The sequence below is a fragment of the Drosophila suzukii genome, chromosome 3, assembly GCF_043229965.1.
Source record: "Drosophila suzukii chromosome 3, CBGP_Dsuzu_IsoJpt1.0, whole genome shotgun sequence".
Taxonomy (NCBI): Eukaryota; Metazoa; Arthropoda; class Insecta; order Diptera; family Drosophilidae; genus Drosophila; species Drosophila suzukii.
In genome coordinates, this window is record NC_092082.1 from 75,608,321 (window position 1) to 75,633,238 (window position 24,918).

The following is a 24,918-nucleotide window of genomic DNA, read 5'->3' on the forward strand; positions in this document are numbered from 1 at the left end:
AATCCAAAGCAAATTCTTAAAAAAAATCTAGGCAAAGCATTTTGTTTTTTAAAGGTTTTTATTAAATAGTATAGATAACAGCTACGAAGAAAACGGTTGTAATGAGAGAAGTTCTTAACTGGCCCGGCAACTTTGAGATGAAATCGAGACAAGAGGTCAATGTTGCTGCAGCCTCAAATATTATTTGATCTATTATATATTTTCTTGTATTTGTTTATTATTATTTCTTTCTTGATTGTGGGCTGTGAGCTCGTAAAGCTAATTATCTTGAGTACATACAAAAATTAAAATGTTTCACATTTGTAATTGCGATGTAAGCGATCTGAATTCACAGTGCTGCAGAAAAGTTGCCTATCTTTAGATAATATCTTTGGTTTCCTGGTTATTCTTGGACACACGTACACACATATAAAATTACAATAAAATGGTGCCAAACATTTGTTCTAAAGTTACTTCTGGTTGACTAGTGTAGAGAGTACTGACTAAGGTCGATATGGGATCTATAGAAAACATTTATTAGATAATATAATTATGTATATTGTATATAACGCAACTTTTCGTGAGAAGCGAATAAATTTGACGGTGGTACATATGAAACTTATACAATAGAACGACCTTTAGGCTAATGGCGACGAGTATCTAACTTTCTTATTTTCCTTTTTTGGTTTTCAAAGATTACAATTTTCTGTTCATATGTGAGTGGGGGGCGGAAAGATGACATTTTGTTTCTGTTGGTTTCACTGAGGCACATTTGATGGATCACTAGGGGAGATAAACGCCAAACTACGACTTCGAGCTCCTCCGGTCGCCTTCTAGAAATGCTTTCGCATGTGGGCGGATACCAAAAAGGGCGCCAGGAGCGAACAGATCGAGACCAAGAAGCTGACCAGGCCTTGGAAATTAGCTGCAAGTTGAAGAAAAATAGGTTAAGACTTAGGATCGGGACAAAAATATGTACCGTTGGTGGAAAAAATAAAATAAAATACAAACGAAACTTGGTTAAATAATATTTATTTTTAGTTCTCCATTGTGTGTAAATTAAAACAAACTTGGTAATTTTTTATGTTATGAAGTTTTGAGCCGTTGTTTAAGGGGGTATTCTAGTCTAGAGGCTCTAGTTTCGAGCCTTTTTTAACAATTAATTAAAACTAAACAATTGATATTTTTACTGTCGGGTTTTTTATCATTTGTTTATTTAACTTAGAAGAGTACATAAAATAAAATTTAAAAAAAAAATTTTTTTTTTTTCATCGAGTTATGCGTCCTTGAAGTAGAGGGGGAAAAAAAAGGCCGTGTCCTCGTCGCCATGATTTCTACCCTTGTGGTCATTTGAAAAATAAAAAAAATAAAGATTTTTAGTCAGTACGAAAGTCGCTATGTCATGAACCAGCCAAACTAAAAAAAAAAAATTTTTTCATAAAATGGCGGCCACTCAAAAAAAAGGTCGATTTTTTACTAATTTTGTAATTTTATCGAATTTTTTAAAAATATTCCAAATTTTAAATTTTTTGTTGGTTCATGCGATAGAGAGATATTGAAAGAATATTCAAGCCAAATTTTAAGTAAATCGGCTGATTAGAACTTGAAATATTATGGCTACCGTATCAGAAAAAGTAGTTTGGAGAAAAACGCGTTTAAAGTTTTACGTTAAATTTCAGGCAGTGTAACTGATAGAATAGCACGTATAACTTACATTCTCTTAATCAGCCATAATTTTAAAAATAATTTGAATTTTGAATAATCCGTTTAGGGAGATATTTTTAAATATCTAAACTATCGAATTATGAAAAAAAAAAATTTTCGATTTTTTCAAATTTTTAGACTAGAATACCCCCTTAAGTATAAGAAATCAATATTTTTAGGTAAGTACAGGTCCTTACCGCCACTGCAGATGTCGTGCAGGATGTCCTCCACATATCCGTTGTCATTATCGCAGAGGCACAGTTTGGTCTTGCTGGACATGAACTTGGCCACTCCGATGGTGCGGTTGCTGTTCTCGAACTGGCACACCATCCCATCCTCGCAGTCGTTGTTGCTGTTGCACTTGTGACGCAGGCCTACCAATGAAAAGAAATACAACACCATTACAAGTTATAAAATATCCAAAAATTTACTTAAATAGAGTTTACTTGAAGTAAAATATTCAATGATTATTACTTAAATGAAGGAGGGACTAACCGAACATCATAATTCATATAATAGATCTATAAAACCTATTGTTGAAAAATTCTAGAAAACGCCATCAATATTTGTTCATAACTTTCTTATGTTTCACGATTAAAACAAAAGTATTAAGAGTTTTTATTATAATTAAAGTGTATAGTTATAACACAACCTAATCGAATATACCATGAAATTTACTCTCATCCCAAAGTCTAAAAAACTTTGTAATTGGAATAAGAATAATAACCCGTGGCCTATTAAAGTGTGTATTGTTGGCTCAACTAATAATTGAAACCTATCATATATTATTATGAAAATACTGTAAAAAATCAGTTTTTTACTAAGTTACAATATTCCCCGCCAGAAAATAGATCTGCCCCAAACTCCAAGCTCCGGAAATATGCATGCAAAAATCGCGTATAACATTTCTTTTGGGCTGTGCATGTCACAAATTGGCACTGCGGCGATTCCCATTACCATTTGCTTCCCATTTGGGCCCTCGTTTGAGTTTCCCAGTCGCCGTCACGACAACCTAACATAAATCCGACATCGACATTGCGCTGCCATAAAGCGAGAGCCTCCGCCATCGCAATTGCCTTTCGGTCCTTTTGGGCCCAGCTAAAGAATGTCCTGCATGCCATAAGGACTAGAGGACTAGAGGGCCAACAATGGCGGGCACAGGACCCAAGGATCCTGGGAGCAAGTGTGAATTGCGCACGAAAACTAAATAAATAAGCAGGCAAATAGTGAAAGGGAATGGGGTAAGACTACTTAGAGTACCCCGTATCCATCTGGCAGGATGCTTTGTTTAATTCTCATTTAGGTGGCGCCTTGGACACATCACCTGAATAACACTTGAGGCACAGGCACATCACTGAGGAGGCCTCTAAGAAAGCAGCAGCCCCTTAAATAATAAATGTAATGTGCCTGTCTTAGCAATTAGTTGACGTTTTGTTGGCTGTTCTATTTCTAGGATCTAGCAAAAGGATTTTATAAAAGTAGCTACACAAATTTATGAAAAGAAAAGGAATATCTTATAGAATAAAGATACACCAAGAGTTCACTAAATAAAAAGGGGTGATAATTGCCAGTAAACTTAAGCTGATTTGATTTCTAAAATAGGATAGGTATCAGGTTGAGCTTGGTTTAGTATATATGTTTAAAATTTCTTTTTTCTTTAATAGAAAATATGTTTTACATGGTATATTACTGGGATATTACCTTTAAGGACATCCGGACAGTTGCCTGCCGAAGGAGGGGAGTCGTCGCCGCACAGACAACGCAACTTGTAGTCATTTGGATCCTTGACGCAGCTGGTTCGATCTATCGCCGTGCAATCATCGTGGGCACTGCACTCTCGTCCTTTTACTAAAAAGGAAAACAAATAAACCGAAAATTAGGGAAATTAGTTGTCAGTTTGCTCAGCTAATTGCCCACTAATTGTGTGATTATTGCCCTGGTTCTTTACCAACAATAATCACGACTCTATCTATATCTGTATATCTCATTTCGTCGGTCTTGTTTGCCAACTCCTATCACAGAGCTATTACCAGCCCCAATACCACCCCTCCTAATGTCAGCGATTTGTGGAGCGTGGGTTGTCATTGCACTTGAGTGACTTGTTTGATCAATTCCCGATTCGGATTTGTGTTAGTACTGTGTTCTGTGTCGTGTCATTCAATCGCTGGCTCTTTGCCATAATTATTATTCCATTTATTTATGGGTGGCTACAAAGTCAATCGAATGACAAATGATTGGATCAGGCAAACTTATTTGTTGACTATTTGTATGGGTAACTATTGGGGTGTCTTAATTACCGGTTAATTGGCTATCACTCAAACGTAAGTTGGATGGATTGGATGGATTTCTTACTTTACCAGGGATGTCTTTGAAATAATTAGCAGCTTATTCCGGAATCTCTTGAACTTGAAAATACCCAGAAAAATCGGAATAGTTTTTAAAGCCTTTGGTTAAAATCCCTTAGTGTCCATCATGAAAATATTATTTTTAGTTATTTAAGGAGTTTAAATGTTACTACCAAAATAATCATCAAACTTCATACTTCCTATGTGAGTACACAATGTGGTGTAAAATTGTGTTTAAATTTTGTTACTACGATTTTTTAATGTTATGCCCATTAGTCATAGCTTCTTCTGTTTCTATAAATATGTTTTATATTGGCATTTAAGGGATATCAGTCAAAAATGTTAGCTGCATACATTATAGCAATGTTATGGTAGGTTTTCAAACAGAAATCTTTATAAATCTGGGCCAGTCTGGACGAGAACCTTTCTCGACCTTGCCAGCGACTTTGATTTGAGTTTTTATTACCAAAACCGGGGGTTCTTACCAATGGGGACGTGTGTGGGCGGCGGTTGGTTGTTGGTCTTGCCAAAGGTGGTCAGTGCCGTGGAGCTGACCCCGAAGAGGATGATGAAGATGCCGAAGAGCATGGTCAAACTCCCGCATTGTGTGAAGCGCTTTAGGGGCTGCATAATGAAGCTGGAATTTATCGAGTTTTAGGTCGAGTCTGAGAGTTAGCCACTGGCCCCCGAAGAAGGTGATTTCGGGTGTTATATAAATTCACAGGAACCCGACGAGTTTCACACGCACTTTGAAAGCTTGAAAACTGCCCAAAGGCTTTAAATCGGTTCCCTCAACGTTTTTTTGTTTTTTTGTCGGTGTGTTTCGCGGGGGTAATTTTATGCAAATTTTCACACCGAAATTGTTTCCGCTCTGCTAGAAAGTCCGAAGCAAAACAAAACCGCACGAGAGGCGTCACTCCAAAAAATCTCCAATACTTTGGGAATTCGGTTTCGGTAGTTCAACTTCTCGCTGGGGTTTTGAGACGACGGTAGCTCCAACCAGTCGCCTGCGCGTTCGAAATGCAAGTGAAGAATTCGCGGCGCACACGGACCTTAAGTTGGTTCGACGTCGATGGCTACTTGGCGCTCGCGCACACCGACGCCACCTGCCCCCATTCACCTGCCCAACCAGCCACCATCTACCCTCCACAGCCCCCAAAAAAAACCCGCTAACCTGCTAGGCCAAGAAGCGAACCCCTTTCCCAGCTTGGAGCCAAGTCATAGAAGTTTCTTAAACACTCTGCTTTAAAATAATCTTATATTATACTAAAAACAATTTTTTATAAAAATAGATACTTAAGTATAGTGAGCCATAACTAATATATTTCCCATTCTTTAAAAAAAATATTTCTATTTTTATTATGGTTAAAATAGCTTAATGTTATACAATAGTTATGAGATACAATTTTATTTTTTTTATTTTGTATTTAGAATTATAAACTACATACAAATTTAAAAGTTTCATTGAATAACTATTTATCTAAAACGGAAAAATATGCAGGTGTCTAGCGACCTGTATTCTACTCAAGTGCTTCAAGCTTATTTGTACTCTACTAATGAAATAACAATTCTAGGTATTTTTAAGAACAACAAAATCTTAACGAGTCGTGATATTTTTGGCCGACAGAAAGTTTTAATTAGATTGTCATGCATTAAAGACTCTAAAAAATGTTTCTTATTTGATTGTTTTAATTTTACACACATATGTATTTGTGGACGACCTGGTTTTTGATAATAAATCTAAAAAAAACAACTGTTTATTCGAGTTAATGAAAAAGGATTTCAGGTTTGTTGAATATTCAATTTCTTATCGATTCTATTGACGCAAACAAAAATTGGCAACAGTAAATGAAAAAAAAACTGGTGATAAAATACCGTACTTATATTAATTTTAAACCTTGTAAAATCACATATATGGCCTAGAAATTATTTCCACGCACTATCCAGCTGAAATAATTTGACGGATACCGGGGCATCCATAAAATGCGATTCCAGGAGGACCGACAACTGCATGCATAATTAAGAGATCCCCCGAGTCGGCGAAGGGTATTCCACTACATTAATGTTCCGCTGCAAGGGAGGTGGATGGAATGGAATCTCCGGGCAGATTTCGGAAATTCCACTGGTATGGGATTAGTTTTGGGCCGTACTCGTATATGGCATTCGCTATACGGTGTATGGTATATGGTAAGTAAGCTCCAACGCACTTGTAACTGCTTCGTTGTTCTTGTTTCGTGAGCGAGTTTTGTTAACGAAGATGGATTTTGTAGTTGCCTCACCTTCGTGCATTTGTTTTTATTGTAGCTGCTGGCAGGGGCGACCTCGTCCTTTTCTCGTCCTCGTCTCGGTGCGCTGGTGTGTGTGTGTGTGGGGGAACTATAATAATGACGAAGGCATTAGAGGCACATAGCCATTGCATAGCCTACTTTTTGGGGCCCGCGGAGTCGAGCAGCAACAGCCACAACAATAAAGTGTAACATTAGCACGCACCAGAAACAACAAAAACTGGTTAGTCAAAAGCAAATAGTTATTTTGGCCATTATTCTTCCTTTTTTTTCCTCTAGCTTAGCCGTCGTTGTTTATGATTATTTTTCTTTTGGGCGGTGCATGGCCCTAATTACGTTTTCTGAATTGCCCAGATGAGTGGGTTGCTTGTTGCTTTTAACTTTTAACTTTCAATTGCAGCCAAAAAAGAATCAAAAAGGAAAGGTTGCAGACCCAGCCCCCAGCCCAATTTGGCAAATAACTATTTAGGTGCATATCGAACAGCCAGAAACGGATGCGAAACTTTCGACCATGTCTGCCATTGTCTCACGAACCGCCTACATATGTGTATTTGTAGCCCCTCTAAAACCGAGTCAATAATTTACACCGAAGAGGAACACTTTGAGCTCAATTTGGACATGAAACACTTGCCCAATCTGCTTACACGAATTCCTTTTCTTTTCGTATCGTTTATTTTCGGACCTTTTTCGATTGCTGAAAATGTCAAGCTATACTGCTCTACTAGTACTCCTTATCTGCCGCCTCGATCGCCTTATAAACGATTGTTTTAATCGCTGCGACAGCATAAACAATTTTCCCTTAACTAAACGCGCGCCATCGCAGCGAATTTATTTTGAACACGCACGCCGAACGGAAAGGCTTTCCAGAAAGTATTCCGACAATCGGTGGACATAACTAATTAGGACACGATTCGGGTCCAAGAACGATGGAAGGGATTTAACTAATCCTGAAGGAGATACTTTGTAATTTAAAATAATATTTTATATTATTAAACGTTGATGAACTAAGAGCAGTACAAACAAGAGGTCTAAGGAATCCATATGTTGTTTCTATATTTTGACAACATTTTGGGCTGGTCTTATTTATTATAAGACACATTGTTTAAATAGTATGTAAACCCTTACTTTTTTCCGCTTATTATGAAGCCTTTTTCTGCTGAAAACTTTTAATTACAATTATATGCGACTTGACGATTATTTTGTCCATAGTACTTTACCATTTACGCAAATCCTGCCGCACCGGGTCAGAAGAAATGGGAAATATTTATATTTATATGTAAAAATAAATTCCTTTAATTATTATTCAGGTGAGCTGGCAGACCACTCCATCTAGTTTGCCATGCCGCAAAGTCCGAAATTTATTTCGGATATATATTTCTTGACATTATTGATAAATGTTGCTGGCCACAGCAAAGAAACGGAAAACAAGCAGGAAAATTATATGGAAAACTCACGAAATCTTTTGACCAAATCAGAGACTGCAACGAATTGGAGGCGCCGCCCCTTGGTTTTTCCGCCCAAGAGTCCAAGAAACCGCCTCTGCCCAGCAAAAAGACCACTGTAATTAAGGGACTAATTCGCTTTCAACAATTTGGGCGTCATGTTTTGGTCTTAACTGATGATTAATTAGTGCGACTGTAGAATTTCTAGGACCAGCCCAGCGCTATATAATTTTCTCACGAAATCTCATTTGGGGTGTACTCATGCCTAGAGGTCATCATATTTCTGCTGATTATAACTCCAAAACCCCATTCCGCATTAGGCTCTTGAAAAAATGCCAATTTAAGGGACTTAATTCCATATTATGACCAAGTCTAATTGCGAACACACACACACCCCTGGAACTCCGCTGCATGCAAGTTTGTTTTCGTGCGTTCCTGGACATGCACACACCCTCGAACCCCTGAAACAAAGAACCCCCAAAAGGTGGCCTAGTCCTTTAAGGACCGACCTCCACACCTTGCCCCCGAATGTTGCATGTGCTGCAAGGCGAGAGCGTCGATAGCCGCTACTTGTTGTAGCCTTGTCTTTGCCAAGTCTTGACCAAATAACCTTTCCATGACTTTCCCAATTTATCACTCTCCACATTGCCAGCTAAATGCAGGTAAATGCATGCTAAATATATGTGTGCCAAACCGTATAACGATTACTTATTTCAAGTTCATTTGTTAATGCACACCTTGATTTTAGCAATGGGCGACACATTTGGGGGACTTTCGACTAGGCTAAGAACAACCACATTCGCATGTCATGTTGGCCAGGACTAAAACAACTGGAAACATAAAAATAACTGCGAAATGCTAAAGCTCACGAAGTTATTATAATAACTCATGCGTGGTTAGGTTAAGACGTCATTTCCTAGGGCTTTGAATCGTCAGGGGGGATTTTAATTATGGCCTCTTTAACAGCACTTCAGGATTGCAAAGAGTTGGGAGTAATTTCACATTAAAATTTTGACATTACTAACATTATAAGTTATCCAAAAACTTAAGATACAAATCGTCTACATCATAATAGGATCTGCATTAGGAAAGAAAGCCTTTAAAAATTAACATTTTTAATAGAAGCAGTTCTTAATTACTATATTATAACCATTTCTAAATGAAGAGTAATATGAATAAACAAAAATTAATTTTAAATTCCAAGTACCCAAGCCTAGTTGTACTGCATCCAATAACTGCAAAAATAGCTCGTCTTTTACATAAACCTTTCTAAATGCATATGAACTTAGGATCATAAAAAACATTTTATGAGGCTATTAACTAGCTTCGAACAAGCCTCGGAATATAGTTCTTGTATACATTACCTGGTATATTTAACCGAAAAAATGCAACGTCTCCCCATTAAATTTTGCTTAAAACATGACGATTTCAATGACCTATCCAAAGGCGAAGGCAAAAACTCATTAACCAAGGCGTCATCATAAGCGGACGTTGTTCATTACTCACCCAAAGTTCGGGGGAGAAGGAAGGCCAGTACACACCCTGTATAACGTCCGACAAATATGCAAATTTACGCACATCAAAAAGTGAAAGTTCTAGATGGTGACCATAAAACCCGAAAACGCAGGAATAAGGTACCGACTTCTACAAAAAAATCAATGCAGCCCAGCGAAGCAATGTGGTCAGTGGGGTGATGGAGATCCCTCTAGTCTTGGAACGGAGGTATGTGAGTTCCCCGCGGGTGAAACACGATTAAGCCGCACTGATTATGGGTTACGACCATTTCTTATGGTAGCCCAAAAGCGCCAAAAACTTCTACAACAAAATTGCCCAAGTAGCAGGTCCTAGAGGCGACCATTGATGACGGCTCCGCTGCACGCAATCCATGACATCACCAAAATGGTCGGCTATCCCTCGGCTTATTCCCCGAGTTCTACTTGGCTTGGCCTCTCCAAAAATTACACCTCCCGAACTGACCCACAATTAGATTGAGTGCTGAGCCCTCTTTCTCGAGGCGAACTCTCCGCGGGAATCTACTTGACACCACAAAAACCACGGCAATTTAAATGCACCTTACTAAGTTATTCTAATAAGTTTTTTGTGCTCTCAAGAGCACTGAACTTGTCGGAGGACCTGGGAAAAAGTTGGATCAGGTAGTGTGTGTGTCAGTCGACCTGAGTGACATTCCTTAATTGGAATTCAAATTAAAAACTGCCTGAATTTAATCGCGTTCTCACTGGTTGTATTATTAAAATGCAATTTTTCTGAAACCGGCCCTTCTTGGGCGTCGAGTCCCGCTAGGACTTCCTGGCCGGACATGCAATTTTCAATTGTTTGTCATTAGGGCAATCTCAATGTAAATGCCTGACCTTTTGCGAATAATTACTCTTGCTCCTCGAAGGCAACCAATGCAATGGGTTTTTAATGATTTTGTGAGTCAGTTCGGGCTTGGTAAATTTTAGGGATATCTTACAATGTTAGATTTTCTAGATTACCTGCCTGTAATCTGTAAGATCTCGCTCTGCTAAGTATTGAGTGCAATTAAATTAACAAATTAGTATTATTATTTTATCTGCTCAATAATTAATATCATAAACTAACAGTTTTTTAATACTTTTGAAGTCGATCGATAGGGTCCTAAATTTAAACGAACCATTATTGATAACCACCAAAAACATTATAAGCCGACTAGTTCCTCCTTCCATCATGCCAAAAAGTTCCAACAAAATGTTTATTTGTTTGTTTTCGCGTTTTATCGCGGCACGTGTCCCGAATTTACTCGAAATGAGTAACTTCCGTTCATGGGAATGAAAAATTACTTACCAAAGTCCCAACATTGGGTTCATGCCATGGGTCAGTTATTCATGGATTTTCAATTTTCGCACCCACATTTGTGCGGCAAACCTGGGTCTACCTAATCTGTGAGTAATAATCAAAGCGACTTAAACGCTGGCGAAAGTCAATGTACCATAAAAGGAGGTTAATTCTATGCAATTTTGCATGGACTCGTGATTACTTTTCCTTCAAGCAGACGTATTAATTACAAAGCGGAGTACATTAGGTCAACACCCGAACTCCAACGAAGCCTAATGCTAATTACAAGAAATTAGAGTGTACCGATATCGTCTCATACAAAATGAATCATCCAAGACAGTTGTAAGAACTTAAGATTAAAGAAACCTAAACCCTTGTATATTTTCGTAAGTATCAAAACGCAATAACCAATTTTGTATAAAATCAACTAGGTTTCATTTATATTTATTTTAAAAATATGTCTGATTTATTTGTAAAGTACTTATTTATTCCACCGGCTCATTAAACAGTCCCCCTGGAGGTGTTTCAAACTTGTAAACATTTGAATTATTTTTAAATGTCATTAGAATGACATTATGTGTTTAATATTTCCTTTTTGTAATTCTCCTACGATGGCCTAGATCATGGCATTATGTTAGTTTAGTCTTAGTTTTCAGGGCTTCCAGGCTCAACATATTTCCTATATAGTATTTTAATGACTTCAATCTTTCGGGAATTTTTTGCAGGCAGCGCCCGCTCCACTTTCTTCAACATTTCTTCCATTGACTTCTGATTTGCGAGTTCTTCCTTCTTTTTCTCCCGATATCTTTGCTGTCTAACTCGATCGGTTTCTCTCTTTGTTTTTAGAACTTTTTTGTTCTTTTTGACCACTTCCTTCAGTTTCTTGCGATATAAACGACTTCTTTCAGCTTCTCTGGCGCGATATTCCTCAAACTTGATCGGGTCCTTTTTTATTTTCTCGCGATATCGTTTCGAGTTATCCTTGGTCCCCTTTGTTGTGGCCTTTGAGGTGTCCCTCGTCGCTCTAGTAGTCGCTCTACCCATCTGGAATTAGTTTTAAGTTATGATTTAGAAGTTTTTTACTAGTAAAAAGTTAGTATGGTTTACTTTGTTAAAGAAGTAATTCTTTCAACGATCACGTAAGTCCTTTATTACTACCTACCCTTATGAACATGTATTATTGGGTAAAAATAGAGATATTGTATATATTTTTTATAATGTTTTACTTTTCGAGTTCTTGTAACATTTGTTTATGTTTACTGGGCGTCTATCAGCTGTTATGTGCTAACAGAACAGTGATTATATGGTGTAGACTTTTGTAGGAGTTGCCAGTCCGTCGCACAGAATTTAGCGGGAAAACAAACCAAAACTTTAATGCATTTCATGAAAAGAATTAAAAACCACAAGTTTTTCATACGGTTTAATATTCTTCAAATCACAATTAGTCTCAAACTTTTAAATTTGGTCCGTAAATCAATTTCGTTTACGACAAACATGAGAAATGAGTAATATTAGACTAAAAATATTTAGCGGGAAAAATGGCCAACTTAACAACTCTGTCCGCTCGATAAGCTGACTGCAGGCCATCTGGCAACCCTTAATCCACAAAAGCAAAACAAAGCAAGGAAAGGAAAGGGAAGAAAACGCAATTGCGTCTCAAACTAGAGGATAAAACCAATTTGCATCGCACCCGAAAAGCGAAAATGTCGGAAATTAAGGCGTTGGAGCACGCCACCCTGAAAGTGCCATATGAGATGCTGAACAAGCGCTTCCGCTCAGCGCAGAAGATCATCGACCGCGAGGTCGACCAGGTGACCAACGTATCGCGTCAGGTGGAGAAGGCCCTTGATGCGGAGGAGGGTCCAATTCTGGCCGAGGTCACCAAGCTGGTGGACAACGTGGCCCAGAAACTGCAGGTGCTCAAGCGCAAGGCCGAGGAGAGCATCAACGACGAGCTGAGCGTCACACAGATCTGCAAGCGCAAGCTGGACCACCTGAAGGGCATCACACCCCCGAACAGCGTGACTGGCGACCTGTGGCAGGGATCAGTGGACCAATGGAAGCGCATCAGACTGGACCGCCTGGTCATCGAACACCTGCTGCGCATGGGCTACTACGAAACTGCCGAGGAGCTGGCTGCCAAGTCCGATGTGCGCCACCTGACCAACCTGGATATCTTCCAGACGTCGCGCGAAGTCGAGGACGACCTGGCCAGTCACAGCACCACCAAGTGCGTTCTCTGGTGCATCGACAACAAGTCCAAGCTGCGCAAGATCAACTCGACCATCGAGTTCAGCCTGCGGGTGCAGGAGTTCATAGAGCTAGTGCGTCAGAATCAGCGGTTCGAGGCAGTGAAGCATTCGCGTCGGTACTTCCCCGCCTACGAAAAGACACAGCTCAACGAGATCTGCCATGTAATGGCCCTGCTGGCCTATCCGGCCGATGCCCAGGCAGACCACTACCGCAAGTACATGGACCCGCAGCGCTGGCAGAAGCTGGTGTTGGACTTCCGTCACGAGAACTACCGTCTCTTCCAGCTGTCCAGCACGTCCGTGTTCTCGGCAGCGGTGCAGGCCGGTTTGTCGGCCCTGAAGACGCCTCACTGCTATGCCCAGACGTGCCGCAACCTCAACTGTCCCGTCTGCCAGGAGGATCTCAACCGCATCGCCCTCAAGTTGCCATACTCGCACTGCGTGCAGAGCCGCCTCATCTGTCGGGTGACCGGTCTCCCGCTGAACGAGCACAATCAGCCGATGATGCTGCCCAACGGCCAGATCTTTGGCCAGATGGCCCTGCCGGACATCACCAAAGACGACGGCACCGTGACCTGTCCGGTGACCAATACCAAGTTCTCCAACCCCAAGGTCGAAAAGGTCTTTGTGATGTAAGCGGCTCTGGACTCGACTTCCTCTTCCTACCCATCCGCACTAAGTTAAGCAAGGAACAACTCTATTTTTGAACATGTAACTCCATATCTATTGTGTACACCTATGTTTAATATTATTACTATTGATAAGCCACAAAGCGCCCGCGAACACCCTCGATTTGAATTCCGATTTCGATTATTCGGCAGGCGAATGCTGCTGCTGCGCATGCGCAGGTCTATTGATTAGTTGACTCCACTCCGCTGATTTGTTTCGCAGTCAGCGCTTCGAGGTTGATTCACGCGAACGGCGTAAGTCGACTCCGCCTCCAAAGTGGCACACTATGCACACCTAACAACAACTTATATATTACATTAAAAAACAAATCAAATAAAGGTTAAATCGTACGAATTATGCCAGAAGCCACTTGTCAATTAGCATGAATTCCCGATTGTTTTTGTTGCGGAACCTGTGAAAATTTACAACAAATCCGTGTGACGCCGCTGCAATTCGAGGTGGAACAGCTGCGAGCAGCAACAAACAAGCCAGGCCAGCGGATACATAAACAAGCTGCAGCCCGCTACAACCCCTCGGAGCCAAAACCGAACCACCACCACCACTTGCACTACCCAACCACCAATAACAACAACGCCAGCCCATCTGTAACCAAAAACCTCCGCAGTTAATATTACTATTCCTATCGAAATCCGCCAGCTCTGTCAACATGGCGCTGGACTTTGTGGCCACCTATAAGGTTCTGGTACTGGGCGACTCCAATGTGGGCAAGACCTGCATCGTCCACAGATACTGCGATGAGAAGTACTACGACACATACATCTCCACCATAGGTAAGGGCTCCCAATCTGCGCACAGCAGCACAGGAAATAACATTTTCAGACATTGTTTGAATTAAAGTCAAATTTATTAACTTTGAAACAGTATTTGCCAATAATATATATTATTTCAATAGAATTGATCATAATTGAGAGCTGGTAACAATACTATTTAACTGTCCATTAACAAATAATATTAAATAGTATATATATATATTAAACCATCCCAAGAAATAGTTCTAAAGAACTTACATTTATTTTTTAAGACATATAAGGAAATTTTATAAAATGGCCACAAAAACAGTTTCCTTTAGTCTGAAAAACTACAATATTCTTTATGGTGACATATTTTCATAGCCTTGCCAAAGATGGTATCTTCCAAGGAACTAGTGTTTCAACCGCAGCTGTAAGCATACGTGTATGTGTAAAATCCCACTATCATCCCATTTTATCTTCCCCCAGGCATAGACTTCAAGCAGAAGCTGATTAACCTCGATGGCGTGCCCATAAAACTGCAAATCTGGGACACGGCAGGCCAAGAGAGATTCCGGACACTAACCACTGCATACTACCGAGGTGCCATGGGCATCCTGCTCATGTACGACGTGACCAACCTGGAGAGTTACAACAACCTGTCCTACTGGTTGCGCAACATCCAGGAGAACGCCTCGCCGGACGTGGTCAAGGTGCTGGCGGGCAACAAATGCGAATGCTCCGCCACCCAGCGCATGGTGGACAAGGAGAGGGGCGAAAAGGTGAGTCACTGATCCAGTAATTAACATTAGTAACACCCGTAATCTCTTCCAGATTGCCGAAAACTTTGACATGCCCTTCTTTGAGGTGTCGTGCAAGTCGAACATAAATATAGAAGATGCGTTTTTGTCACTGGCCCGCAAAATCCGAGAGCAAAGGGAGCGGCGGGTATGTAATTTGATATAGATATAGGATAGGGTGGGTTGACTTGAAGGTCCAAGCTTTATCAATAAACAATCGAAAGCTGTGTTTCTGAATTTGCAGAAAACTGCCCGGAGATAAAGTTCCCCCTATGATATTTGAATGCCTAATATGTATATCCATAAAATTGTTTATTTATTATTCCAATTATTCCACAGGGAGATAACTTTGACAACGACGAGAGCAAAGACAAGAAATCACCTGGCTCCAATGGCCTCGGAACCTTCAGTCTCGGCAGTCTTTCCGGCGAGAATCGCTGCACCTGCTAAATAACCATCGATGGATTACGATGCGATCGCAACCGCAAACCGCAAAACCTGAACAAGTTGTCCAAAGCTATTGAGCGTCGTAGCATTGTAGCCAAGTTCGTGAATAGGCCACGTTTTAAATGCAATCCAATTGGAGGGCTGCCTGCATTGCATTCTACACATGTAAAGCGTTCAGATTGTGCATTTTAAGGTACACTTAGTCCAAGAGAAGATAGCATAAATATTTTAGCATATTCCTGCAAATACATAACGGTCGATTATACATGCATATTGTCTCGATTCCAATAATTATAATCTAATGCTAAATACATTTATACTCATAAGAAAAATTAAGATTTTAAATATTGGGGGAAAATTTAGTTAAGTTACCGAATTAGTTTAAAGCTCTAAAAACATGTTCTTTGCTAAAGACATATTTGAGCTCACCGGATATTTTCAATGTTTTGGGGATTGTTTTACAATTCAGTTGAATTACTAAAAACATTTCCGCTTGACCAATATATATCAAATGACTTATTTATTCTGATTTCCGACCTCCATCCTTATCCAAGAAATTAACATCGATTATTTTGAATTGTGGCCCTGCAAATATTGTTTCTATTTTCATTCCAATTGCTTATGATAATATGCCCCGCTCGTGGGTGTTCAATTAGCGAACCCACTGATAACGTAAGCTCATGTTCACCCACCCAGTGGCCACATCACCCACTTTACCTAGCAACCGCTTTGACCACAACTTCGGTTCGAACATGCCAAAGGACAATTATACAATAGACAGGACATGGTTCGATTTTGAACGTCCAAGACGCAGGTTGTGTCCGCTCGAAGGAGATGAAGAAGTTCCGCGCCAAGGCGAGTTCCCTGCCCATTTTCAACGGTCGGATAACCGACGCCACCACACTGACCACCACTTCGCTGCAGTTACCTTTGGGTCAGACTCCCTTAAGGAAGCAATCCTCGTGCACCAGGGTCCTGCCCACGGTTTTTACTATTACAGACGGCACCACCGGAGCGGCCAGTACCTCCTTGGCGGAGGCGATGTCCAGCAGCAAGGCCCAGGTGCCCTCATCGCGGCAGGAGAGCCAAAACCTCCTCCAGCTCAGTGTTCCGCGGGAGGCGGCAATCGGTGTGGCTGGACCGGAACTGGCCAACTACGAAAAGGTGCGGGTGGTGGGCCAGGGATCCTTTGGCATTGCCATCCTCTATCGCCGGAAGTCCGACGGCCATCAGATCGTCTTCAAGCAGATCAACCTGAGTGAATTGACGCCGCCTGGTCGGGACTTGGCCATGAACGAGGTGGACGTGTTCTCAAAGTTACATCATCCGAACATTGTCAGTTACCTCGGTAGCTTCATCAAAGACAACACACTCCTGATCGAGATGGAGTACGCAGATGGGGGAACTCTAGCCCACATCATCGCTGAGAGACAGGGCAAATTGCACTTTCCGGAACGCTATATAATAGCCGTATTCGAGCAGATCTCCAGTGCCATTAATTACATGCACTCGGAGAACATCCTGCATCGGTAGGAAGGTCGATATATGTACTCCAAAGAACTTTTTAGTTAATTGCGATGCTTTCAGGGATTTAAAGACAGCGAATGTCTTTCTCAACAGACGAGGTATTGTGAAAATCGGGGACTTTGGCATTTCCAAAATAATGAACACCAAGATTCATGCCCAGACTGTTTTGGGCACTCCCTACTATTTCAGTCCGGAGATGGTAATAGATTCTCTCGCATTATGACAACTATTTATAAAACATCCCTTGGGATTTCAGTGTGAGGGAAAGGAGTACGACAACAAAAGTGACATCTGGGCCCTGGGCTGCATTCTGGGCGAGATGTGCTGTCTGAAAAAGACCTTCGCTGCCTCTAACCTCTCCGAGCTGGTCACCAAGATAATGGCTGGGAACTACACGCCCGTGCCCTCGGGTTACACCTCGGGACTTCGTAGTCTTATGTCCAATCTGCTCCAGGTGGAGGCTGCCAAGCGACCTACTGCCTCCGAGGTCTTGGTTTATTGGATTCCGCTGATATTCCGAAGCCTTGGAAAAAACAAGGGGTATACCTGAGATCTTATCTTTTATGTATATATAATATATATGTTAATCCCACATCCCTCGCAGGTACTCCTATGAGGATGATGTCGGCGGCAGCAGTGGCAACCAACTGACGGCTTCTGATCCCACTACCGCCCACAGCAATGTGTCCATGGATCTGGAATTGCCCACCGCCCAAACAGAGACGAAGCAGCTGATGAGTGCGGAGACGGCGGCGCCGCACGAGATCCTCGAGAAACGGTAATGGCTTAGTCCAGTCCGACGCTCTAATCCAGAAGCCCACCTGCAGATCCGTGCTGTACCAGCTGAAGGCCTTCGGCACCTGCTTCAGCATGGCGCCCATCCAGCTGCCACCCAAGGCCGTCATCGTGGACGTGGCCATGTCAGATTCCCACTTCGTGGTGGTTAACGAGGACGGATCTGCGTACGCGTGGGGTGAGGGCAGCCACGGACAGCTGGGTCTCACAGCCCTGGAGGCCTGGAAGCACTACCCCAGTCGCATGGAGAGTGTGCGCAATTACCATGTGGTGGGTGCCTGTGCTGGCGACGGATTCACCATTCTGGTCACCCAGGCGGGCAGTCTTCTCAGCTGCGGAAGCAATGCTAATCTGGCTCTGGGGCAGGACGAGCAGCGCAACTATCACACTCCCAAGCTGGTCAGCCGACTGGCGGATGTGCGGGTGGAGCAGGTGACCGCTGGTCTCCACCACGTCCTGGCCTTGAGCAGGGAAGGAGCGGTGTACGTGTGGGGCACCAGTACCTGCGGAGCCCTCGGTCTGGGTAATTACCAGCAGCAACAGTGAGTACTAGGAGATGATAATGATAATATGGTAACTTAGGCATTGTGGAAAAATTACTAATGCGTCACATAAGCCAGTTGGAATTTATTCAATTTTTTACCTTATCCACTGATTGATTGAGTTTAAAAAAATGTTTAAGCTTTATTTATTTCTTATTATTATTTTTACCTGATTCAAAAGCTTTTTATTTTATTTTCTAAAAGGTCCATATTTTAAAACATTTGTATTCCTTTAATAGAAAATTCCCCCAAAAGATTCTCCTTTCTCACGTGAAAACCAAACCATCAAAGATTTACTGCGGTCCCGATACCTCCGCCGTGCTGTTTACCAATGGAGAAATCCATGTCTGTGGCAGCAATGACTACAATAAACTCGGTTTCCAACGTCCTTCGAAGATCACAGCTTTTGTACGTAACCGAATCAAAAATTTTATATCCATTACCTACATCCTTCCCTGCAGAAGAAAGTCCAATTGCCTCATAAGGTGATTCAGGCTTGCTTTTCGTCCACTCATTCGGTGTTCCTGGTGGAGGGCGGCTATGTCTACACCATGGGTCGAAATGCGGAGGGTCAGCGTGGAATCAGGCACTGCAACTCGGTGGATCATCCCACACTCGTGGATTCTGTCAAGGCCCGATATATTGTGGTTTGTACAACACAGTGTTGGTAAAAGAGAGGTTTCGTTTAAAATATCGCATTCAGAAGGCAAACTGCAGTGACCAGTGCACCATTGTCGCATCGGAAGACAATATCATCACCGTTTGGGGCACTCGTAATGGTCTGCCCGGGATTGGTTCGAGCAACTGTGGATTAGGACTGGAGATGTGCACACCCAACACGGAATTGGAGCTGGGCAACAACACGGCGGCTTTCACAAACTTTCTGGCCTCGGTGTACAAGTCCGAGTTGATACTCGAACCAGTGGATATATTAGCGTAAGTTTTCGTTAAGCTAAAAGTATTTATATGAAATATCAAGACTCACATCTCTTACAGTCTCTATTCCTCCAAAGAGCAGTGCGACCGAGGTTATTACGTCCAGGTCCATGACGTATATCCACTGGCTCACAGCGTTTTGGTGCTGGTGGACACGACCACTCCACTTATATCCTCCTATGAAGGCGACTACCCGCAGTTTTAGGTTTAATAAATCATAAACATACCATGATTATGTGCATATTTTCCATATGTTTTGGTAATACATTTATTGGTTTCCAAATGTAATTTTAATAGTTAAAACTACAACTAAAGCGAACTAAAGTAGAAGCAGCGCTCCTAGGCGCTGTGGGTAGTCATTCCGTCGGGGGGCTTAAATAGGTATGTATGATACGGGGATGCATGTTTTGTATTGCCTCTTGTGAAATGCACGTTCCCTAGTAGCGCGACACCGGTCCGCTATAGCGATCCTGGGTGGGGCGGCTGGCACCGTACATTCCGCCAGCTCCTCCGCCACCACTTTGGCCTTGATAGCCGGTCGAACGATCGTTGTAGCTGCGATCAAAGCGTCCGGGCACCTGGCGCCAGCTGTTGTCATCAACGGTCGATTTCTGCCACGAATTGGTGGTGTGGATGTTCGAGGACAAGCCGTTGTTGCCGTACTTCATCTGGTTGCCTCCGCCACTGCTGCTGCCCAGGTGGGAGCTTCCTCCGCCGGATGACGGGGCCCAGATGTTAACGCTGTTCGAGCTACTGCCGTAGGCTCCTCCGCCGCCACTGGAGTTGTCATAGCGCTTGTTGCCCCTAAAATTGTCAGAAAGAAAATAACGTTAGAACACTTCGAAGCTCGTTTAATGACGGTATTCAATCATTTACAGGCTGTGGGAGTCATCGCGTCTATAGCTGGATGTGTTTCCGCGATCCGAATCATTGTAGCGTCCTCCAGTGCCGCTTGTGTTGTTCTTGTGAACGTAGGATCCGGCTCCGCCGGCTGTGTTGTTCTTGTGCAGATACGAGCTGCTTGAGCCGCCGCCGGCAGTTCCCGAAAGTGTCAAGTGGCGCACCTCAACATCGCGCTTGTTGTAATCGTCGCGCTTGCTGGACGAGGAGCCGCTGTAATCGTTGGAGCGCTTGGTAGGTACGGCGGAATAATCGTCGACAGCTCCACGCTTGGATCCTGAAGAAGCGCTGTAGTCGTTGCGCTTGTAATCCAAGCGCTTGTTGGAGCTGGAGTAGTCATCCAGTACACGCTTGGTGGTTGACGACGAACCGTAATCATCATGTTTCTTGTCATAGGTGCTGTAAAGAAAAGTATTCAGATCAGAAAAGTTTTGGTTTAAACCTAAGAATTATTGATTTTATTTTGTATCCGCAATCTTACCTGCGGGAGCTAACTAGATTCGTATCGAATCTCGGTGGAGGTGGGGCATCAAAAATAGCAGTACGCTTGCGATCGGTGGAGTCGGCGTAGCGGTCGTCGGTGCGCTTGCTCACCCCGCGCTTGCCAGGATCTTCGCGAGACTCCATGATCCTATCCGATGAAATCGGCAAGAGTGAGGAAGAAAGATGGAAGAAACGAAAGAGTTGAATTAGTAATGCTAGTAACGACTGGTCGGAGGGTAGGGGTATTAGACTCAGATTTTCGACTAGGATGCATTTGCCTATCAACGTTCCGTTTAAAAGCAATTTCAGTTGAAGAAACAACGTGGATGCTGCAACTTAACACACTAATCACAAGGACAAATGCTTTCCGAGAGAGTATAAAATAAATATTTTGGTATATCTGTGTTGTCGCCTTTGCGTTGGCACAAGGGCAACGCACTACGGCCTGTTTTGGTTTTTTTTGCATACTTCATCTGTTGTCGCTTCAGCTCGAGGCGCTCCAACTCGATTTTCTCTCGCTCCAGCTTCTGGCGCTCGCGCTCCAACCGCAAAAGCTCGGCCTTCTCGCGTTCGAGACGTTCCCGCTCGACGGCCAGCTTGCGCCGCTCCTCCTGGAGACGCTCCTCCTCGATGCGCTGGCGCTCACGCGCCTCACGCCTGCGTCGCTCCTCCTCGCGTAGCTCACGCTCTCGCTCGCGGAGGCGCTGGCGTTCGCGCTCCTCACGTATCTTCTGGTAGGACAGCATCTCCCGTTGGCGACGCTCGCGCTCCCTCTGGCGCTGCTGGATTTCACGGTCAACGTCGCGCGGATTGCGCCCCGAACGATGGTCCTGACTGCCCGGCCCCTTGTGGCCGCCAGTGCCGGATCGCTCGCGATCGTGACGCGGTCTATCCTGGCTGGCGGACGACTTGCCCCTGTCATCGACGCGTCGCTGGTTGCGCTCCCTGTTTCCCTCCTTGCCATCGCGCTTCGAATCGCCGCCGATGGACTTGTTGTCGGCGACACTTCCATCGCCGCCCTTCTTGTCTTCGCCACCGTTGGCGCTGGTTCCCTTGCCGCTTCCGGATTTCTTGGCGCCGTCGTCGTCCTTCTTCTTGTTTCCAGCGTCGCTCGAAGTCTTGCCCTTGCCCTCCTTGGAGTTCAAGCTGCCGCCAATCTCGTTCTTGGTGCGCTCCACCGAAATGATGCGTCCATGCAACTCGGTGCGGTGCAGGTTCTCGATGCATCGGGAGGCGTCCCCAGAAAAGGACATAGTTACGTATCCGTAACAGCGGGTGCCCGGGGTACGCGTGTTGGTGACCACCTTAGCGCCAACCACCTTGCCAAACTTGGAGAAGATTGCTTTGAGGTCGGTGGCACGGGTCAGAGTTGAGAGCCCGGAAACCCAGAGATTACGCGACAGCGTCGCCTGCTTCGAGTTCGAGTTGGCACCGCTGCCATTGCCAGCACTCGAACCAGATCCCGACTTGCCAGCGGCACTCGATGCTGTTGAGGATGCGGCACCAGCTGCTGCTGTCGATTTCTCTGCAAGTTCCATGTAAATAATAATATTGGAAGAGAGATATGGTCAGAGCTTTGAGTGGGCTTAACTGGTTAACTGTTTTGGTTTATGATACGTTTTTTTTAAGGGAAGCATTTTGTGAACGCACACATTTTGTAGCTGCTGCAGATGTTGGAGTTTAGAGCACAATCGCAAGGTTACCGACAAACGTCACCTAACAGAGCGAAGAGAGTATGAATTTGATTGGGTTGCTGGTGAAGATCTATCGTCGTAGCACGTCGATGTCCAGGGAGGAGAGAGGTGTAGTAGGAGAGGAATTCCAGGTCAAGGTCCAGAGTCCAGAGTACACAGCTTCAAACGCCATCATTGCCTCCGCAAGAGTAGATATGCATATCATCTAGATAGGATCGGAGTGAGTGATGTAATCCCAACGCAGGAGTTACCTGCCGAGAAGAATTAGTATCTGCAATTCCCAGCAGCACTAAAGGAATGTGTCCTTTCAGTTGCACTACAGACGGATAAATTCACGTCCGTCTAATGGGTTTGATTTGACTCCTCGGTCTAGTATCTGCACATATGCCTTTTGAAGACCAGCGCCAAACAGCTCCTTGGAGAACATCAGAACGCCTGCTGCATTAGTAGTAAGTTTCCTTCGAAGTAAACTGGAACAAACACTGTTAGATAAACTGCCGTTGTTGATGTTGATTGGTGCATCGTCGCTCCCTCGCCGAAAATTAGCATCCTTTGTGCTCCACGTCCCATGTCCATGTCCCAACCAAATTCACACTCTCTTGCACAATCTTTGAAACATGTTCCTCAATGGTTTGGCTCAACTTTCGTCAAGTTTATCGACCTTAACTGGGTTCATGCTTGGTCCGATCATTCCCAACGCAAGACCTTCCGAACACACCGAACTTATCCATGCTAAAACTGTAACTTAAATTACCTTTATCATCCTTTGGATTCGACGGTTTTCCAGACGACTTTTGATCGCTGTTTTCCATAATAAAACGAGAGTGTTCAGTGACAGAAAGGTAAGAAAAATAAAAAAGGTGTAAGAAAAAATAATGCGACAGAAACAATTATATACTCTACCTAGAGTCCTTTTTGTCAGATGTTTTGTCATCCCTTTTCTTGGAGCGTGCGCCCTCGTCATTTTTCTTGTCGGCATCCTTTGAGTTAGACTTATCGGATTTGTTGGCCGGTTTCACTGTAAATCATTATGCTTAATATTAGAATATAAACTTTTTTGACTGAAAACAGTCTAGTTATACAGCATAACGATTTCAAAACAGCCAATTGATCGTGAATTTAAATTCCACAGACGGAAACGAGAGCCGAATTTGAATTTGTTTGCAGTTAGGGAACAAAAGGCATCTTGATTGTGAAACCAGATTGACTTAATTAAATACATGCATACAAATACAATGATATTTCTAGCTACGAAAGTGGAATTTTCTATGGCTTTGAGTTATGTGATTGGTTCAATGGGATACTTAGTCTGTGCCTATCTGCTGACTCACCAGATTTAATAGACTTATCGTCGGGGGCCTGAGATAATAAAATCTGGATTAGAATGCATCAATTGAAGGGCGAATAGTTTCAATTACCTCGTCGTGGAGCAGCTTCTGCTCGTCCTCACCAATGGTCAGATTGATGGACTCGTCGTTGTCCATGTTTCCGGTGTCTCCGGTGTTCTCCTCCTCACCGTTAATGTCATTATTGGCCTCTTCGTCGCCATTGTTCTCCGCCTCTTCATCCTGGGCGTCTCCCGCAGCCTCGCCATCGCCATTCTGATGCTCATCATCGTACTCTTGGTCCCCCTCCTCCTCCTCATCATCATCGTCGAGGATCACACACTCATCGTCCACATCGCCCACCTGGTCGATCTCATGCCCATCGTCGTCGGCGTGATGGGAGAAGTCGTTGCCGTTCCCATAGTCATCCTGCTGTTCCACCTCCTCGTCGGCATCGATGGGTTCCTCCTTGATATGCACAGTCGACGAGGTGTCTTTCATAGGCATGGCTATTGGTTTCTTGCCCTTCACGCCCGGCACAATCAAGTGGGTGGCCGGGTCTATCCCCTCCCCCTTGAGCGCCTAGAAAATGGGAGCACCCAGGGTTTCGTTACATATGGTTCCGGTAATTGCACAACTATCTCTGCCGCCGGCGGAACTGAAGCGTGATTTGATCTTATGTAGGGCTTACCTTCTCCAGGCGCTCGATGAGCACCGCCTTTGGGCCCACCGTCTCCAATTTGCGCTTTTCCAGCTCAGTTTTTAGGTCGCACACACGCAACTCCGCGATTTTCTTTCCTGCCTCGGGCATTATGTATTCTCTACAATCACTGGGTCACTTCTCGATCGCTAACTTAAACTTGCTTGCTTTTCAGTTCCGGGAAAAAATTTTCAATAATCTTTTTCTCCCGTCTGGAAACGTGTGAAAATTTTTTGTCAAATTCAGTGATACACACACAATTGTCGAAGTAGCAATCGAAAATGGCGACCACAGAGCTGAGTTATCTGAACTGTTGCCCGTTTGGCTATTTTCTCACTAGATTTAGCTGTTTTCCAACAAAATTATCGAACATTTAGCTTATTATTAATTCATCTGGAAGCTTAATATATTTTTGTACTTTACGATGCCACACTCAATATCTTCCACCTTTTCAATGGTGACATATTATGAATACCACAGTATTTTGGGCCGAAGTGTCCAAGTTCTTGGAGGCTGCAGAAAATAATCGT

At 43.2% G+C, this 24,918-nt stretch overlaps 6 protein-coding genes across 8 annotated transcripts; 3 read left to right on the forward strand and 3 right to left on the reverse strand.

Annotated features, from left to right (window-relative positions):
- Positions 1-39: 39 nt before the first annotated feature.
- Positions 40-5,053, reverse strand: sosie (oogenesis-related potein sosie). Its single transcript, XM_017076645.4, has 4 exons — positions 4,514-5,053; positions 3,385-3,531; positions 1,881-2,057; positions 40-904 (listed from the first exon to the last, which is right to left on the reverse strand). The coding sequence occupies exons 1-4, from the start codon at positions 4,656-4,658 to the stop codon at positions 813-815; spliced, it is 561 nt and encodes a 186-aa protein (XP_016932134.1). The 5' UTR covers positions 4,659-5,053; the 3' UTR covers positions 40-812.
- Positions 5,054-10,980: 5,927 nt separating this feature from the next.
- Positions 10,981-11,882, reverse strand: LOC108017299 (uncharacterized). Of its 2 annotated transcripts, none has more exons than XM_065867096.2 (2): positions 11,732-11,882; positions 10,981-11,613 (listed from the first exon to the last, which is right to left on the reverse strand). In XM_065867096.2, exons 1-2 carry the CDS (start codon positions 11,741-11,743, stop codon positions 11,215-11,217), a joined length of 411 nt encoding a protein of 136 aa, XP_065723168.1. In that variant the 5' UTR covers positions 11,744-11,882; the 3' UTR covers positions 10,981-11,214. The 2 variants fall into 2 exon arrangements, with proteins under 2 accessions (XP_065723168.1, XP_065723169.1); XM_065867097.2 differs by having other exon boundaries at positions 11,677-11,840.
- A 282-nt stretch (positions 11,883-12,164) lies between these two features.
- On the forward strand, positions 12,165-13,847 carry Kaz (E3 ubiquitin-protein transferase Katazuke). The gene has a single exon (XM_017084310.4). The coding sequence runs from the start codon at positions 12,273-12,275 to the stop codon at positions 13,455-13,457; it is 1,185 nt and encodes a 394-aa protein (XP_016939799.3). The 5' UTR covers positions 12,165-12,272; the 3' UTR covers positions 13,458-13,847.
- A 162-nt stretch (positions 13,848-14,009) lies between these two features.
- Positions 14,010-15,818, forward strand: RabX4 (RAS oncogene family member RabX4). Its single transcript, XM_065867095.1, has 4 exons — positions 14,010-14,281; positions 14,729-15,021; positions 15,074-15,187; positions 15,379-15,818. The coding sequence occupies exons 1-4, from the start codon at positions 14,158-14,160 to the stop codon at positions 15,487-15,489; spliced, it is 642 nt and encodes a 213-aa protein (XP_065723167.1). The 5' UTR covers positions 14,010-14,157; the 3' UTR covers positions 15,490-15,818.
- Positions 15,819-16,256: 438 nt separating this feature from the next.
- niki (nimA-like kinase) lies at positions 16,257-19,518 on the forward strand. Its single transcript, XM_065867094.2, has 9 exons — positions 16,257-17,015; positions 17,074-17,212; positions 17,270-17,553; positions 17,618-17,791; positions 17,841-18,350; positions 18,590-18,758; positions 18,812-18,997; positions 19,054-19,286; positions 19,347-19,518. The coding sequence occupies exons 1-9, from the start codon at positions 16,321-16,323 to the stop codon at positions 19,489-19,491; spliced, it is 2,535 nt and encodes an 844-aa protein (XP_065723166.2). The 5' UTR covers positions 16,257-16,320; the 3' UTR covers positions 19,492-19,518.
- Saf-B (Scaffold attachment factor B) lies at positions 19,519-24,666 on the reverse strand. 2 transcript variants are annotated; one of them, XM_017084331.4, is made up of 9 exons: positions 24,380-24,666; positions 23,782-24,270; positions 23,695-23,722; positions 23,267-23,381; positions 23,118-23,164; positions 21,138-22,194; positions 20,668-20,817; positions 20,163-20,585; positions 19,519-20,090 (listed from the first exon to the last, which is right to left on the reverse strand). In XM_017084331.4, exons 1-9 carry the CDS (start codon positions 24,497-24,499, stop codon positions 19,724-19,726), a joined length of 2,796 nt encoding a protein of 931 aa, XP_016939820.3. In that variant the 5' UTR covers positions 24,500-24,666; the 3' UTR covers positions 19,519-19,723. The 2 variants fall into 2 exon arrangements, 1 of the variants encoding a protein (XP_016939820.3); XR_011604315.1 differs by lacking the exons at positions 19,519-20,090; positions 21,138-22,194 and having other exon boundaries at positions 20,315-20,585.
- Positions 24,667-24,918: the final 252 nt, after the last annotated feature.

Excerpts from the sequence above, each read along its gene's own strand:
- Kaz (XM_017084310.4), top strand. The coding sequence starts at position 12,273 with ATGTCGGAAATTAAGGCGTTGGAGCACGCCACCCTGAAAGTGCCATAT.
- sosie (XM_017076645.4), bottom strand. The coding sequence starts at position 4,658 with ATGCAGCCCCTAAAGCGCTTCACACAATGCGGGAGTTTGACCATGCTC. Across the intron at positions 3,532-4,513 it reads GCCCACACACGTCCCCATTG|TAAAAGGACGAGAGTGCAGT; the intron begins GTAAGAACCCCC and ends TTTCCTTTTTAG. Across the intron at positions 2,058-3,384 it reads CTGTCCGGATGTCCTTAAAG|GCCTGCGTCACAAGTGCAAC; the intron begins GTAATATCCCAG and ends TTTCATTGGTAG.
- Saf-B (XM_017084331.4), bottom strand. The coding sequence starts at position 24,499 with ATGCCCGAGGCAGGAAAGAAAATCGCGGAGTTGCGTGTGTGCGACCTA. Across the intron at positions 23,382-23,694 it reads CGATAAGTCTATTAAATCTG|TGAAACCGGCCAACAAATCC; the intron begins GTGAGTCAGCAG and ends AATGATTTACAG. Across the intron at positions 22,195-23,117 it reads GAATCCAAAGGATGATAAAG|AGAAATCGACAGCAGCAGCT; the intron begins GTAATTTAAGTT and ends TGGAACTTGCAG.
- niki (XM_065867094.2), top strand. The coding sequence starts at position 16,321 with ATGAAGAAGTTCCGCGCCAAGGCGAGTTCCCTGCCCATTTTCAACGGT. Across the intron at positions 17,016-17,073 it reads TCGGAGAACATCCTGCATCG|GGATTTAAAGACAGCGAATG; the intron begins GTAGGAAGGTCG and ends CGATGCTTTCAG. Across the intron at positions 18,351-18,589 it reads GGTAATTACCAGCAGCAACA|AAAATTCCCCCAAAAGATTC; the intron begins GTGAGTACTAGG and ends TTCCTTTAATAG.
- RabX4 (XM_065867095.1), top strand. The coding sequence starts at position 14,158 with ATGGCGCTGGACTTTGTGGCCACCTATAAGGTTCTGGTACTGGGCGAC. Across the intron at positions 14,282-14,728 it reads CACATACATCTCCACCATAG|GCATAGACTTCAAGCAGAAG; the intron begins GTAAGGGCTCCC and ends ATCTTCCCCCAG. Across the intron at positions 15,022-15,073 it reads ACAAGGAGAGGGGCGAAAAG|ATTGCCGAAAACTTTGACAT; the intron begins GTGAGTCACTGA and ends AATCTCTTCCAG.